Source organism: Trichosurus vulpecula, chromosome 6 (genome assembly GCF_011100635.1).
Source record: "Trichosurus vulpecula isolate mTriVul1 chromosome 6, mTriVul1.pri, whole genome shotgun sequence".
NCBI lineage: Eukaryota > Metazoa > Chordata > Mammalia > Diprotodontia > Phalangeridae > Trichosurus > Trichosurus vulpecula.
Genome location: NC_050578.1, coordinates 258501988 through 258519733, shown reverse-complemented (window position 1 = coordinate 258519733; position 17746 = coordinate 258501988). Strand labels below are relative to the sequence as shown.

The 17746-nt window shown below is 46.6% G+C and overlaps 1 protein-coding gene across 1 annotated transcript in view; it reads left to right on the top strand.

The window, feature by feature from the left end:
• The first annotated feature begins 8327 nt into the window (after window positions 1-8327).
• LRP4 (LDL receptor related protein 4) overlaps window positions 8328-17746 on the top strand; it is a 48245-nt gene continuing 38826 nt past the window's right edge. The window contains exons 1-5 of the mRNA XM_036765130.1: window positions 8328-8514; window positions 9854-10000; window positions 15611-15727; window positions 15938-16051; window positions 16682-16798. Coding sequence (XP_036621025.1) covers window positions 8328-8514; window positions 9854-10000; window positions 15611-15727; window positions 15938-16051; window positions 16682-16798 — 682 coding nt within the window. The remainder of the gene's footprint in view (window positions 8515-9853; window positions 10001-15610; window positions 15728-15937; window positions 16052-16681; window positions 16799-17746) is intronic.

Sequence of the window (17746 nt, the reverse complement as noted above, 5' to 3'; positions counted from 1 at the left end):
ATGTTCTATAAGAGAAATAATGCATAAAGAGATGATAAGAGCAAAGATTTGGAGTTGGAAGGGTGCTCAGAGGTCATCTAAGCCAGCCCTCTCCTTTTACAAGAAACTGAGGCTCATAGACATTCAGTGACTTGCCCAAGGTCACAAAGCTAGTAAATGACAGTCAGAGCTCTTTCCACTATTCCAGGAATATAAACATATCCCCCAGAGTACATACAAGCCATTGGGCAGCTGGGGAGGTCAGCAAAGGCCCCCTGAAGGATGTGGTTCCTGTACTGTACTTTGTTTATTTTTTTAATAATATTTTATTTTTTCCCCAATTACATGTTAAAACAAAAAAAAATTTAACTTTTTTTTTTAAGTTTTGAGTTCCAAATTCTATCCTTCCCTTCCTCCCCTCCCTGCTCCTTGGGCTGATAAGCAATCCAATATAGTTTATACATGTGCAATCAGGTAAAATATTTCCTTCCATATTAATCATTTTGTACAAGAAGACTTGAATGGAAGGAAGGAAGGAAGGAAGGAAGAAAGAAAGAAAGAAAGAAAGAAAGAAAGAAAGAAAGAAAGAAAGAAAGAAAGAAAGGAAGGAAGGAAGGAAGAAAGAAAGAAGAAGGAAAGAAGGAAAAGAAAAAAGAAAGAAGGAAGGAAGGAAGGAAAGAAGTAAAACAGCATGCTTCAGTCTGTATTCAGACAGCTTCAGTTCTTTTTCTGGAGGCGGATTATATGCTTCAGCATGAATCCTTTGGGATTGTCTTAGATCATTGTGTTGCTGAGAATAGCTAAGTCTTTTACAGTTGATCATTGTTACAATATTGCTGTTACTATGTACAATATTCTCCTGGTTCTGCCTACTTCACTTTGCATCAGTTCATGTAAATCTTTCCAGATTTTTCTGAAACCATCCTGCTTGTCATTTCTTACAGAACAATAATATTCCATCACAATCATATACCACAGCTTGTTTAGTCATTCCCCAATCGATGGGCATCCTCTTAATTTCCAATTCTTAGCCACCATAAAAAGAACTTTGCATTGTACTTTGCAGGAAGGTGGGGAGATGAGAAAAGAGAGCTTTCCAGGCAAGGCTGACCATGGCCTTTCAAGTACCCAAAGACAGCTTTTGCATTCTCCCCGAGTCTTTGTTCATCCAGGCTCCACATTCCTAGTTTCTTTAGCCGGTCTGTACGTGATATAGTCTGCAGGTAATTCACCCTCCTCTTCTGGATGCTTGTTAACATCTTCCACAGCTATTACCACATTTTGAGCTTTCAGACCACCACAAGATTTTTTTCCCCTGTAATCTTCTCCCTAGCTACACCTCTGGTGTAAGCTCTTTTCATAGCTGAGCTTGGGAGGTAAGGAAAGGAGAATAAATGTCTACATTAAGAACCTGTTTGGAAGAAGCCTTGAATGTGGTCAAGGCTATAGTAAATAAGGAACAGATATGGAGGATGCTCCAAAATCTCCCTGCAAATTGCTGTGTTGCATTTGGGCTTTTTGTAAAATGAGGAGAATATGTCTTAGTCTCTCCCTTCCTTTCCAGAAAAGTGGTGATGTGATGTTTATTACTGAGTCATAGACTTAGATCTGAAGAGACCTTAGAGTTCATTTTGTCTAAGCATCTCATTTCACAGGTGACAATGAGAAATCTGAGGCCCAGAGAGAAGTGACTTGCCCAAGGCCACCCAACGTAAATGGCAGAATCAGAATTTGAACTCAGGACCTGTCGACTCCAAACCCATTGCTGATTCCCACAGCCCCATACTGCCTTTCATCACTTTCCTCCCAGAAGGAAGAGAATTGTGTAGGACATATCTAGAGGCCAACCCAGCTAAGTCTGGAGAGGTTCACCATCAGACTGGCTACGAGGTGGTGAATTTTCAGCCAGAGCAATTCTCAAAAATTACATACCAATTCAGAAAAGATTAAAAAGTGTCCACTATGTGCCAGGCACTGGCAATACAAAAACAACAATGAAACTACCTATGCCATCAAGAAGTTTACATTGTATTGGTTATTCAAGTCATAGTGGGGTGAAGGGAATACCCACCTCAAATAAAGTCAAGGATCACGGAAGTGTTTGGGGTCTCATGGTTGACCTAAGTGTAGCCTGGCGCCATCTGCATTAAACAAGGCAGTGAGGTACAGTGAAAAAAAGCAACAGGTTTTTGGAAGCAGAGGTCCTAGGTTCAAATCCCATCTTGGTCACTTCTGCCCATGTAACCTTGTACAATTCAATTAACCTGTCTAGCCTCAGTTTCCCTATCTGTCAAATGAGGGTGGGTTGACCAGATGGCTTCAAAGGTCCCGTTTGGCTCTCAGCCTATAATCCTTCCATAGCAGGAGGGATTTTTGACCACCTTTCGGTCACAAAGCCTTGTAGAGCTTATCTCAGGTTGCATTTGGAAAAGCTCTTTGGGAACTTTCTTAGACACATTCTTTGGCTGGTCCTAAAGCTATGCAGTAGCATTTATATTTCCATGTCAGGGAATAACAGGAGCTAGTGATGTCCTGGCTTCTGGGGGTAGGTCTGGGTCACTTTATTGTTAGGAAGCTTGACCCTTCCCTTTGCTCCCATGAAGGATATCAGAGCTGGGAGGGAGAGACCAAAGGAGCTGGCTCATCCAGCCCCCTCCCCGCATTTTACAGATGAAGAACCTAAGTCAAAAAGAAGTGGCTTATCCAAGGTCACACGTAGTAAATTGCAGAATTAGGATTCCAAATACTGTTCTCTTTTCACTGAGCCACACCTGTCCACTAAAGACTTTGACTGAGGAAGAAAAAACCCCTCCTTCCCGAAACTGTCCATTCTATTTCCCAATAGCTGTGTTAGGACATTTTTCCTTGTATCAAACTGAAATCTTCCTCTCCCCCATTCCTCCTGGTTCTGCCCTCAAGGGCCACTCTTGTTCCACATGGTGGCTCTTGAAATACTCGAAGATATTTATCAGGGACCAATTAACTCTTCTTGTCTCCAGGCCCTTCAACTGCATCTTATATGAATTCTGGCCCTTGACCACCCTGCTCACCCTCTAGCTCACCAATATCCTTCCTAAAACATGACCCCAGATCTGACCATGATACTCCAGATGTGGTCTGACCAGTGCAGGGGCTAGCCAGAGCATCACCTCCCTGGGCCTTCTTTTTGGCTGCCATATTGCATTTTTGACTCGTAATGGGCATTCAGTCCATTAATGCCCCCCCCCATTTTATTCTTTCTTTAACGATCAATATGTCAACATTTGAACTTCTATGTGCCAGTTGCTATCCAGGCGCTGGGGAGATAAAATACAGAAGTGAGACAACCCCTGCCCTCAAGGAGCTTACGTTCTACCAGAGGGAAGCAACATTTTCACAGATAAGTAAACACAAGATATTGTCAAAATAATGGACAGTGATTTGGGGAGAGGGGTGTTGCTAACAGTTAGGGGATTCTGGAAGGGCCTTCTGAAGGAGGTAGCACTTGAGTCTTAAAGAGAACTAAGGTCTTCAAGAGTAGAAGTGAGAAGAAAGAGCATTCTAGGCATGGAAAGACACCTGATGCTAAGACATGAAGGTGACAGATGGATCTGACATCCTGTGTGTGAGCAAAGGAAAGGGGCTCAAGCTTCCTAATGATAATGTCATGTGTGGGATGGAATGTCACATATGGGAAATGGCAGGTAGGCCTGATTCCAAAAGGGGCATAATCATCCTGAAGACAGATGGGAACTAGATTCTGAAGGGTTTAAATGCCAAATAGAGAAAACTGTATTTGTATTTTGTCCCAGGAGCAATGGAGAACCAGTCAAGTTTTTTGAGCAGTGGAATGATATGTGCTGTAGGAATATCAATCTGGAGGTTGGTTCTAGAGGGGAAAGACTGGAGGCAGCAAGGCCAAGAAGGAGGCTAGAGGAAAGCGGTGATAGGAGACTGGACTAGGGTATGAATAAAGAGAGAATGAGGGATACTACAGGTATTGATCAGGTAGAGAGTCTGTAAAATGTGGCAATTGATTGGTTACAAGGTCTGAGAGAGAGAAGAGAGTTGAGGATGACTTTGAGGTTGCTGACCTGTGTGACTGGGAAGGATGATGGTACCTCTTGTTGGAGACTGAGGCATTAGGAAGAAAGATGGGTTTTGTGGTCTAGTTCTTCTGCAACGTCTGACTCTTTGTGACTCCATTTGGGGTTTTCTTGGCCAGGATACTGGACTGGTTTGCCATTTCTCCACCCCATTTTATGGATGAGGAAACTGAGGCAAACAGGGTTAAGTGACTTGCCCAGGGTCACATTGTAGTAAGTGTCCGAGGCCAGATTTGAACTCCGGAAGATGAGGCTTCCTGACTCCAGGCCTGGCACTCTATCCACTTCACTACCTAGCCACCCTGGCCACAAAGGTGGGTTTAGGGGAAAGATAATGGGTTCTCTTTTGTTGAGTTTGAGATGCTTATGGGACGTCCACATGGAGAGATTTAGGCCTAGAACACAGGAAAGACATGAGAACTGGATTATGCAAATTTGGGAGTTATTTGTATGGAGATGATACATGGGAGCTAATAGGATCACCAAGCAGCCCAGGGTGGAACCTTGGATACACCCACAAGTAGAGGGTGGGACTTGGATGATGATCCTGCAAAGGAGACCAAAGTTTAGGTAATAAGAGAACCCAGTGAAGGAAGAGTTGCCAGAAGGGGTAGTGGACACTGACCAGTGTCACATGCTACAGAGAGGTCAGTGAAAACCTAAAAAAAAAAAAAAAAAGGCCATTGGATCAAACAGTAAAAAGATCATTGGTGAAATGGTGGGAATGAAAGCCAGATTGCTAGGCAGAAGAGAGTAGGAGACGAAAAAGTAGGATATAGACAGCTTTTTTTTAAAGGAATTTGACTCTGGGAGAGATATGGGACAATCATTTGAGGGGATGGTAGTCTCAAGTGAAGGGGTTTTTGGGGAGGGGTTTAAAGATGAGAGAAATCTGGGCATGTTGGAAGGCAGTGGATAAGGGGTCACTGGAGAGGCTGAAAATGAGAAAATAGGATTGAATTGCTGGAAGAGAGAGAAGGAGATGGGATCAGGGACACACGTAGAGCTCTTGGCATTGGCTGGAAGAGCCTCCTTGTGCTCTGACAGGGGAGCAAAGGAGCAGAGCCTGGGGGAGGGGTGATTTGGAAGTGTGGAATTGGAATGGAGAGCACTCTGGACAGATGGCCTAGATTTTCCTAGACCAACACCTAAAGCATTGGCATGAAGAGACACCAACCTCAGCCTTTGCCAAAGTAGACACTCAATAAATGCTTTGGGGCTTGTATTGCTTTATGTTTACTACTTCCTAGAAGCTGAAAATAGGGGGAAATGTTCACTTTTTCTCTAAAATAGAGCACTGAGGGATTGTTAAGGAATTGATGAATCCAAGGGCAGGGCATTTCCTTTCTCAGGAAGTTTCTGTGGACACAATGTTGAAAAAACTTCCCTGGTCAGATGACAAGATAATAACAATAGGTAACTTTTATGTAGCACTTCACAGTTTTCTGTATATTATCTCATCAGGATGGGGAAATAGAAAACTATTTTATGAAATGAGGGATCTTGGCTTTTGGTCCAGGGAAGATAATTGGGATAGAAGTATATTTTTTTAACTTGAAATTTAAACATTCTAATAGTCACCCACACCCTTGTGAGTGACTTCCCACTTCTCATTCCTCTGAGGAATGTGATTTTTTTTTTGTCTGTGATTTCTTCAAATACCCAGTGTGGAAACTCCTTCCATAGATGCAGGTAGCGACCGGTCTATAAAGTCTTAGAGCCTTGCCGATCGTCACAGCTTGGTATGAATGTGTCAGAGGGAGGACTGGAACCCCCGGGTCTTCCTGACTCCAACGCCAGCCCTCTGGCCTGTACCATATTGCTTCTCTTAAGTTAAAGGGTTTGAACTCTCCTTTTATCAGCTCAACCAAAGCGCTGGTGAGAAATGAGATTTAGACTGCGCAGTTGGGGACCCCCAGAGATGAAACGGAAGTTGTCATGGAGACCCTGCCTTTGTGTGTGTGCCCCATAGCCTTTTACCGCAAATGCGTGACCCTCCCCAATGCTGGCCTTAGAAGGGTCAGGCCTGCCTCTGAATTCCCAATAATACTCTTGGGCAGGAAGTCGGCTCTGACTGTCAAATGGAGTCCCTTGAGGTTTATTGTCTGTTATTCATCTCTGTGAATACTAAACCCCAGGGACGGGTTGAGCAGAGACTGCTGAAGGCTGCCCTTTGCCATCTATCATACTTTCCCCAGGTGCTGGTGTATTGCACTAACTCTCCCATGCTTTCCCAGTCCCAGTACTCTGTTACTTCAGCTTTGTTCAGCTGTTTCAGACTCTTTGTGAACCCATTTTGGGGCTTTCTTGGCAAAGATACTGGAGTGGTTTGCCATTTCCTTCTCCAGCTTAATTTACAGATGAAGAAACAGAGGCAAAGAGGGTTAAGTGACTTGCCCAGGGTCACACAGCTAATAAGTATCTGAGGCAGGATTTGAACTCAGATCTTCCTGACTCCAGGCCCAGTGCTCTATGCACTATGATGCTCTATCTACTGCAGGGATACCCGGCTACCCCTGCTTCTGTTTCTATAAAATAATTGTGGATCCAAATCCTGCCTCTGTTACTTGCTAGGTGTGTTACCTTTGGGTAAGCCACTGTTCCTCTCTGGGCCTCAGTTTCCTCATCTGAAAAATGAGGGTGTTGGACCAGATGACCTCTGAGGTCCCTTCCGATGTTACGTCTAGGCCGTTATGACCTCTCAGCCCTAACCCTGCCTACCCACAATGATGTCCTGTTTTTCCCTCCAAAATCAGGGAGTTTGGTGGTAGACATCCCCCTCCTACCCCAACTAGTACTTCCTCCGTCCTTAGACTCATTCCCCCAAAGGGTAGGCTATTCAATAAGCATTTAAGTGCCTACTATGTGCATGGTACTGGAAATTATTTTATGTCTAGTCTTGTGATTTCATCAGCATAGGGGATTCCTGGCATAGAAGGCCCTTCCACCAATTCATAGCCATAGCTCTCTGCAATTTATAGTCTATAGTCCTTGAGACAGCCCTAGGCCTGGAGTTAGGAAGACCTGAGTTCAAATCTTGCCTCAGACACTAGCTGTGTGACCCTGGACTAGCTGCTTTAATCCCCTGGAGAAGGATAAGGCAATCCACTCCAGTATCTTTACCAAGAAAACCCTTACGGACAGTCATGGTCTACGGAGTCACAAAGAGTCAGACACGACTGAAGAACGAAGTCTTTGAGAGTTGCCAGGGACTCTGAGACATCCAGTGACTTGCCAAAAGATCAGAGCCAGTCTGTGTGAAGAGGCAGGTCTTGAACCCAGGCCTCCTGGATTGCAAAGCCAGCTTGTTCCCTCCACCATGCCCATGCTTCCGGGGCTCTGGGGATACAAAAATTCAAATCCGAAGAGTCCCGTTCTTCAAGGAGCACTCGTTCTTGAGGGAGGGGGGAGTGCAGTGTGGTCCATAGGATACAAAGTAGACGGTGATGGAGGCAGAGCGGGGAGCCAGGGCATGGAACACTTGGAGCAGGGTGAGGACGCCGTCGGCTGAGGGGGTGTGACAGGTCTTAGAAGAGCTGAGCCTAGTACGGAGAAAAGGCTTCGAAAAGTCGGAAGGTGCCGACGTTTTCCTCCTGGGGATTGACCTTTGGAGCAGGAGGTGGGCAGGGAGTCTGAGACTCTTCCCCGGCCCGATGCCCAGCCCGGGCCGGGGCGTTTGACCAGGTCCTTTGGAAGGAGGGGAGACTTTTCTAGGACTTGGGATTTCCTCATTGCTGCAGGCCATCCGGAGGGTATCAGCACCAGCATGCTCTCTGCTTGTGGCCTCTGGGGCTGTGGACACTGGCTGGGGGTGGGGTGGGGGAGGGATGAGAACTAAAACGGTGACACAGCCATGTGTCACACGCGGGGCTCGAACTTCCTCACTGTGGCCTGTTAGGTCCCATTGACTCGTCATCTATTTAACTATATTACAGAAATAGGAGAAGAGGCGTCTGTTGTGTGTAGGGGATCCTGCCGGGAGCAGCAGCGAGAGCTTGGGACAGGGCGGTGAGGAGTGTGTGCTCATGTTTGGTTGGAGACCTGAGGCAAGGGAGGAGAGTGGAGAAGGAAGGAGGGGAGTCGGAGGTGGGGGGGGGGGGCAAGGGGTGGCCACGCCCCCTCCCCCCCAAGTTCCCAGGCCCGGCTGCCGCGGGGAGGGGAACCCACGCGCCCCGCCCCCCCAACCTCTCCCGTGCTCAAAGTCCCACAGTCGCTCCTGGGCTGCGCGGGGGCCGGGCGGACGGCGGGACTGGGACCAGATGAATGGGGGGGGGGGGGCGAGTGACCCTGGCAGGGCCCTTTGTTCCCGCCCAGGCAGGAGCGGGGGCACAGAGCCGTTCACACGCCATCGCAGGGCATCCTGCTGGGCACGCTGGGGAAGGGGCACTGCAGCTGGTCATGGGACTTGGCCGGGGGGATCGCTCCCGGCTCAATAGCCTGGCCCAGCAGGGTCTGGCTGGGGCGGGAGGGGCCGCCTCCCCCAATCCCTCCCCCCCTCAGCCCCCAGCCTGGGGATTGGAAGTGGCTCTAAGCCCCTCCCCCAAGCCGCCGTTGCTCCCGCAGGTACCTGACTTCCAGGCTGCTTCCCTTTGGGTCTGGCCGTGGGAACCCTTGAAACTTAGTGCCCTGTTCTGAGCGGGGGAACTGGGGGCCACAGGGTGGAAGCCGAGGGACGGGGATACCCTGGCGCAAGAGGAGGGGGTGGAGCTCCCTCGGGCCACTGACAGCGCTTAGGATCCTAGCTCTAGAGCTGGAAGGGCATCTAACCAACCCACTGAGGCCCAAGAGGGTGAGGGGCACTCTAGGGGGCAGTGCCCAGTAGAACCATGGATTTAAAGCTGTAAGGGACTTTTGGGGCTATCTAAGTCCTAGGATCATACCAACGATAATTTTATAGAAAAAGAAACAGAGGCCTTAGAGAGTCTCTGAACTTGCTTGGCAGAATGCAGTTTCACACTCAGACCCCCTAAAACCTGGCTTCTTGCCTCTCTGAGCCTCCCTTTCACCCCCTGTAAAATGAGAGGCTTGGACTAGGTAATCTCCAGGTTCTAGGTCTGGGATCTGTCATCATTCTCATCATCATCACAACAGCTGATGTTTATATGAAAATGAAAAATTTTCAGAATTCTTTGTGATCTCCTTCAAGTCAGAATTCTTTCCACTGCATTTTGCCCATCCCCTCCCATCCCATCCCATGGGATTTGGGCCTCGAGGGATCCTCCAGACTAGGCCCCTGAAACAACTTGGCCACAATCCCCTGGGTGAATCCAAACCCAGGCATGACTTCCTTTCCATGGTGTGTCAGGAAGTTCCATCACTTTTCACCCTCCTCTACACCCTCTTGTTCAGGCTAATTTGTTCCCAGATTAAGGCAAATTCTCCAACCCAATATTAAGGGTAAAGTTTTAGGAACAGAAATGGGTGGCCAACCCATAACCCCACCGCTCCACTTGCTAACCCCTTCCCAAGAAGGCAACCCCATACCTACCAGGTAAAGGATCAGGAGATCATTTCGCTCACTTGAGCTCTTTTTTTGCTAGGAGTGCTCAAAGACATACTGACTAAGGCCCCAGAGAGCAGTAACTTTGGATAAATGGTAGCACTGAGGTCAGCAGGGACTTTCCTGACCAATTAAGCCATCCATGGTGGATGACAGGAGGCCTCTCCCACCCCTCCCCCTGCCCCAGAAACCACAGATCGAGATCAGAGGCTGACTTGGGATGTCAGAAGGAGCTGCATGGCCTGAGCTCTTTCTTTATCTTCCACCGCCTTCTCCTTTCTCTCTCTAGGCCTGGCCAGCAGTCCTGAATGTGCCTGTGGCCGAAGCCACTTCACTTGTGCAGTGAGTGCCTTGGGGGAGTGCACCTGTATCCCAGCTCAGTGGCAATGTGACGGTGACAATGACTGCGGGGACCACAGTGACGAGGACGGCTGCAGTAAGAGACTCCTCCAGGGATGGGGGCCGGGACGGGGAGGAAGCCATACCCAGAATGATGGGGACCGTTTAGTCAAGCAGCCACAGCCACTGTGTTAGACTCAGTGTACAAAAACAAAATGAGTGAGTTCCCGCCCTCAGGGAGCTTATGCTCCATCGGGGAGACAATATGCATGTATAATTGCATTCAAAGTAGATACAAAACAAATTACAAGGCAGTTTTTAGATGGGGTGATACACTTAAGAGATGCTAGGGGTGTGGAACGGGCATCAGGATCGGGAAAGCCTTTATGTGGAAGACTGCACTTGAGCTAAGCTTTGAGGGAAACTAGGGATCCTGAGAGGCAGTGATCCGGAGGGAGAGCATTCCCAGTTGGGGGGATGGCCTGTGCAAAAGCAGAGATGAGAGCATGTAAGCATGGTGTGTCTGGAGCAACAAGGTGACTGCTTATACCCTAGGGTGTATAAAGAGCAGCATAGGGGCGGGGGGGGGGGGGGGGGGGCAATTGCGGGGGAAGTGGTCCACACTGAAAAGGCCTGACCAAGAAGTTGGAGCCAGGGGGAGAAAGTCTTTAAGGAAGGGCTTAGCAGGACAGCAGCTGACTTTGGAATGGGGCTTTTTGGCATCTTAAGATACTGTGGGTCAGATTCCAGGAGATGGCCATTTGGGCTCTGGGATTCCCCAGCATGGGAATTGGCTGTTCCCAATGTACCAGTAGAGTTGGAATTTTGGAAACAGGAGGTCTGTTACACCACCGACCTTACCCAATCTGCCGTTTGGGCCACCTCAGCACAATCCTATTTAGTCCAAATCAGTAAGCATTTATTAAATACCCCTAAAGTGCCTGGTCCATCACTAGATTCTAGGGATACAAAAACAAAATAGTTACTGCCCTCAGGGCAATTATATTCTCCCCAGGACAGGGGTCTCATACAGAGACGATTAAATATTAAATGTATATGAAATACATTTTTGTGTCTATTACTGCATTGTAGAGGCATACATGTAACAATAAAACATGTTTAAAACAAAATATAAAGAAGACCTTTTTGTGTATATAACACACGTGTCTCCTTAAATAGCTTTGAATGTGGGAAGATGCATTTATTAGGCTCTTAATGTGTTCTAGGCACTTTACAAATATTATATCATTTGATTCTCACAACAACCCTGGGATGTTATTCCCATTTTACATATGAGAAGACTGAGGCAGACAGGGTAAGTAACCTGTCCAGGATCACACAGTAAGTATCTGAGGCTGAATTTGAACTCAGGTCTATACAATGTATCACCTAGCTGAGGATTCCTTGTTCTTCTCCATGGTCAGCCCACCTCATTTTCCATCTCCATCCTTGAGCATATCTTTTATATCACTTCTCTATTCATAAGAGTGTGGTTCCATGGAAAGAGACCTGGATTTGGAGTCAGTGAACCTGTGTTCAAATATCTCCTTGTCACTTCTGTAGCTGTGTGACTGTGGACAAGTTACTTAGCCTCTCTGGGCCTCGGTTTCCCCATTTTTAAAATGATGAACTAGGTGGCTTCTGAGTCCCTCTCTTTTTAAAAATGTAACTTTTAATTTATTTTTTGTTAATTTAACAAGCATCAATTTTTCCTCCTCCCAACCCTCCCTATTGGGAGGAAAGAAAGCTCTTGAAACATGTATGCATAGTTAAGCAAAACAAATTCCCGTGTGGGCTGCGTCCAAAAATATGTGTCTCATTTTGTGTGTTGGTTCTCATCTGTCTAATATGCTTTGCTATCAGACTCCGGAATTATGGCTGGTTGTTGCATTGATCAGAGTATCTGAGCTCCTTCCCTTTTCCATCTGTGATTTTATGATTTAGGTTCAGATTACAACTCTGTCCTTGCTATCGGTGTGATCCTGGGCAACTTCTCAGGTCTTCTTTTCCTCATTTATAAAATGAGTTGTTGGAGGAGATGGTCTCTAAAATTTCCCCTAACTCATAAGTCTGTGGCCTTACGAATGAATACATTCATTCATCCCCTAGTGGGACCATCTGTTGGAGTAGATGAGTCTTCTAGAGTCACTTGAGCAAGGAAATGTTTAAGTGATTTTGCCCAGAGCCATGGCATCATGTGATCATAGATTAAGAGCCCTGAGGGAGATGGGAGGTTCTCAGGTACAACCCCTCATTTTATAGAAACTGAGGCCCAGAGGGGCCCCAGGATCCCACAGGTGGGAAGCAGCAGAGCTGGAGAAAGGAAGGCACTTCTCAGTCACCCCTGGATTGAGTCCTCGGTGAAAACGGAGTGTTGATCTGGGACACAGAGAACCAACACTGTTAGGTGGGAACCTAAGCCCAGGTTGGCTGATATACTAACAGATCACCTCAAGGCTCGAAATGATTTAGAGTCAATTTGCTGTGATCTGCCTAGATTTTCTCCCTCAATTGTCCTGCTGCTGCTCTAGCCTCATGGTGCATCCCTAGTCTTCTGCCATATTAGAATTATTGTTGGTAACTGGTATAACATCTACATTTTCAGAGAGAGCTTTTTTCAGCAAGAATTCAGTTTGAATCTGCAAACGGTTGACTAGTAAGCTTGATAGGGCTAGTTCTTGCCAAAATTCTAGAGTCTGTTCTAAAGCAGTGTTTGTAAGAGACGGTGCCTATGTGGAAAGTGTCAGAGGCAGGATTTGAACCCAGGTCTTCCTGCCTCTGAGACCAGCTTTCTATGAACAATGCCGAGATACTTTTCATGTGTGTTTACACATGAAGTAGTAGCTAGTTACTTCCGTGGATGGTGCTGGACTTGGAATTGGCAAGACCCAAGATCAAATCCTACCTCAGATATTTGCTGACTGTGTGACCCTGTGGAAGTCACTTGATCCTCTGTGCCTCAGTTCCCTCATCTGTAGAATGGGGATAATAATAGCTCCTTCCTCACAGGGTTGCTATGAGGATCAGAAGAGTTAACATATAAACCATATCTTTTAGCACATCCCCTTGTGCTCTATAAAGGCTGGCTATTATTATTATTATTATTATTATTATTATTATTATTATTACACATACAGATATTTATTCCTTCTCTAAATTGGGAGAAGACCGGTTGCCTGAGAGGTTCACGCCTGCTGTAAACATCCCTGACCTCCCAGTTAGTACGTGCACTCAGTAGACTGGCCCGCCTTGTTCTGTGGATCCAGGGGTGATATCCCCAACTCACCTTTGATGCTCTGAGGCATGTTCCCGGGCGAGCCCCACGGCCTCTGCAGCTCGTTCTCCTTGTGACCAGAAGCAGCAATTAGCAGGGTTGGCTGCAGGGGATGGGGAATCCAATCTGTCACCTTGAGCAGAGTTTTTCTCCACCTGAAGTTAATTGGTCCTGATAGGGATTGAACCTGCAACCTTGGCCTCATTAACACCCATTCTGTCCAGTTGAGCTAACTAGCCCAGACAAGGTACTCATTACATATTAGTAACATGTATTTCCCAAGAGGAAAGTTGAAAAAAAAAAAGACATTTCCTTTTCTTTTTTTTCTTTCTTTTGTTCCCTCTTAATTTCTGTAAGGTTTTAATTGCCCCGTATTGGCCTTCTAAGGATCAGATAGCTGGAGTTGGAGGGTCCTCAGAGGCCATATAGTCCAATCCCCACATTTTGCAGATGGAGAAACCAAAGCCCAGGGGGCTTAAATGATTTTTCCAAAGTTATGTATGTATTAGAGATGGGATTGGAGCTTCCGACTGAAAAACCAGGACTTATCCCCATTATTGCACATTATATCTTAACCTATAAAAATAATTTACATTTCTGTAATGGTTTTTTTGGGGGGAGGAGCAAGGCCTGAATATAAAAATAATTTGCATTTCTCTAACTGTTTTTTTGGATGGGAGCAAAGCCTGACTTCACTGGTGTAGGGAATTGTCAGTGAAGAAACCTCCATTAATGTAATTTGGCTACTTCCAATCTTATTTGACACGCGTCACTGAGAGGTCAAGTTCTTTGCGTATGATCTCAAAGCCAGTATGTGTCAGAGTGGGATTTGAACCCAGATCTTCCTAACTCTAAGGCTAACTCCGTTACTTTACCACTCAGATAATACTTTAACATTTGCAAAATGATTTCCTCACAAAAAACCTTTGGTGTAGTTATTGCAAGTATTATTTGTGGGAGGGGAAGGTGTCAAGGCTCGACCCCTGATACCAACAGTGAGGGGATCTCCCAGTATAAAAATTCCCTCCACCTCTGCTGATTAACAACTCCTCTGGAAGTTATAGTCTCAGAGATGGCTGGAGGGCATTGAAAGATTCAGTGATTTGTCCAGGGTCTGTCGGCCAGTATGCGTCAGTGTAAGACTTGAACTTAAGTTTCCTGATTCCATCGTGTGGTTTCTACCCACTAAGATATATTACCTGTATGGGGTGGATTATCTCACATAAAGGTGGCAAGAGGAAGCAGTTCTGTGGGAGGAGGGGAGAGGGCAGGTGAGGGGGGAATGAGTGAACCTTGCGCTCATCAGATTTGGCCTGAGGAGGGAATACCATACATACTCAGTTGTGTATCTTACCCCACAGGAAAGAAGAGGGAGGAAGAAAAAAAAATAAAAGGGGGGGGATGATGGAGGGGAGGGCAGATGGGGGTGAAGGTAATCAAAAACAAACACTTTGGAAAGGGGACAGGGTCAAGGAAGACAATTCAATAAAGCGGGATGGGTTGGGAAGGAGCAAAATGTAGTTAGTCTTTCACAACATGAGTATTATGGAAGGGTTATACATAATGATACACATGTGGCCTAGGTTAAATTGCTCGACTTCTTAGGGAGGGTGGGTGGGAAGGGAAGAGGGGAGAGAATTTGGAACTCAAAGTTTTAAAATCAGATGTTCAAAAACAAAAAAAAAAGTTTTTGCATGCAATTAAAAAATAAGATACACAGGCAATGGGGCGTAGAAATTTATCTTGCCCTACAAGAAAGGAAGGGAAAAGGGGATGAGAGGGGAGGGGGGTGATAGAGGGGAGGGCTGACTGGGGAACAGGGCAACCAGAATATACGTCATCTTGGAGGGGGGGAGGGTAGAAATGGGGAGAAAATTTGTAATTCAAACTATTGTGAAAATCAATGCTGAAAACTAAATATGTCAAATAAATAAATTTAAATTAAAAAAAAAGATATATTACCTGTTATTACAAGTATTTTTAAGTCCATTATACAGATGAGGAACCTGCATAGCCTTTGGTCACACAGCTAGTAAATGTTAATAATCAGGTTCAAACCCAGTTGCTCCTGGCTCTAGATTGTACGCTCTCTCTCTCTCTCCTCTCTCTCCTCTCTCTCTCTCCTCTCTCTCTCCTCTCTCCCCTCTCTCTCACTCTCTGTCTGTCTCTCTCTCTCTCTCTCTCCCTCTCTCTCTCCTCTCTCTTATCTCTCTCCACTCTCTCCCCTCCCTCTCTCCTCTCTCTCTCTCTCTCTCTCTCTCTCTATCTCTCTCTCCCTGTCTCCTCTCCTCTCCTCTCTCTCTCTCTCTCTCTCTCTCCCTCCCTCTCTGTGTGTGTGTGATGTTATACTCTGGAACAGGGGATGTGAGGGAGAGGGTTGGGCCGGAGCAAGGATGCCAGATTCACTTGGACTTTTTTTCCCCTGGGGCTCAGTGCTTCCCACCTGTTCCCCTCTGGATTTTCACTGTGACAACGGCAAATGTATCCGACGCTCCTGGGTGTGTGACGGCGACAATGACTGTGAGGATGACTCTGATGAACAGGACTGTCGTAAGTGTCAGCTCGGGGTCTGGGCGAGGCTCGGGAAGATTCCACGGGACACCAGAGGCATCACCACTGCCCCCTGGAATGCCCTGGCGTTTCCCCATCTATCTCTGGGCCCCCAGCCAGGGAGCATCCCCCAAGGAAACAGAAAGTGGCACCTGAGGGCTGGCTGGCTGCCCCCCCCATTTCTGACTTCTCTGTATCTTGTGTCCACAGCCCCTCGAGAGTGCGAGGAGGATGAATTCCCCTGTCAGAATGGTTACTGCATTCGAAGCCTATGGCACTGCGATGGAGACAATGATTGTGGGGACAACAGTGATGAGCAGTGTGGTGAGTGGGAGGCATCACCTGTGGTGGGGGGAGTGCCAGATTTGGAGTCAAGGGGACCTGAGTTTGAATCCCAGCTCTGCTCTTCATGTGACCTTGAACAAGTCACTTAACTTGTCTGGGCCTCATTTTCCTCACCTGTAAAATGAAAGGGATGGACTAGGTCCTTTCCTGCTCTAAATCCTATGGTGTTACGTCTTGGCCCCAAAGATGATCAATAAACATTTATTAGGTGCCTACTGCGTGCCAGGCACTGTGCTAAGCACTGGATGGGAGAAAATGCATTTCCTTTCTTCCCTTGGAGAAGTGAAGGGTTTGTGGCTGTAGAATGATACATATCTCGCCATATATGGTTGCTGTGTCAACTATTCTTTGTTACAAGGAAAGACTTACTGGGTTGTGGGGAGAGAGAATGGCAGATAAAGAAACTGACTGTGGTGTGCCCCAAGGACTGAAGTCAGACTGAGCTTGTTCAGTATTTTGTCTTTCTCTTGGGGTTGGCTCTGGCATTCAAAGGATCTGAGGAATTCCCAGGGAGAGGAAGCAGAGAGTCAGGGTGGGTTTGGCACCAAAGCTGGGGGGTCCCCCCCAAAGCTCCCCAGGGCAGGAATTAACAGCCCAGTCTCTCCCCAGACATGCGCAAGTGCTCGGACAAGGAATTCCGCTGTAGTGATGGCAGCTGCATTGCAGAGCATTGGTACTGTGACGGTGACTCAGACTGTAAAGACGGCTCAGACGAGGAGAGCTGCCGTGAGTGCCTTTGGCCCCACCCGGGTCAGGGAGTGGGTCCTGCCCTCTGGGCACAAGTGCCAGGCCTGTGGCTGAGCGAGTCCAAATAATATAATAACTCACCTTTTCATGGGGTTTTAAAGTTTGCAAAGCACTTTCCTCATAGTAGCCCTGTGAAATGGGTATTGAAAGGCTTATTATCCCCATTTTAGAGATAAGGAAACTGAAAATCAATGGGGTTAAGGGATATGACCATGTGCACATAGTTAAGCGTCTGAGGTAGGACCCAGGTCTCCTGACTCCCAAGTCTTTCCACCATACCACCCCTAAGTAACTGTTCTAGACCTGGAGAGAAGTTAGACAAACCCCTTTAAGTGGGTAGGGAGGACTCCTCTTACCAATCTGACTGAAGCATCCCAAGGGGCGCTGCCCAAGGAAGGTCTGTGATGGCTGAGTTGGGGCTGTCCCCATGCCTAGCACCTTTCCACTCAAAGGAGCCAATGTTTGACTGTTTACATTGCGTTCCTACTATGGGAAAGTCACTGTGAGAGTCCTAAGGTACACAGAGTGAATCATACAATGTCCCTGCCTTCTGGGACCTTCCATTCTACAGGGGTGACAACATGTATATTGATAAGTGTATGTGTGTGTGTACTGAGAGATCTATAGATATAGATATGTATCTATAGATCTATATATGTATGGATCTGTAGATAGACCTATAGATATTGATAGATATGCCTACCTATCTATCTATCTATCTATCTATATATATGTGTGTGTGTGTGTGTGTATGTATATACTTTGTCTAGCGTCAACTAGGCTGGTATAAATACATAAATATAAATATGTATATGTACATACACACACACATACATACTTATATACACACATATATTTATGGAGAGAGCATTAAAGATTAAGGGGATCCAGAGTTTGCTCAGGAGTTGAGCACTAAGGAACCGTGGG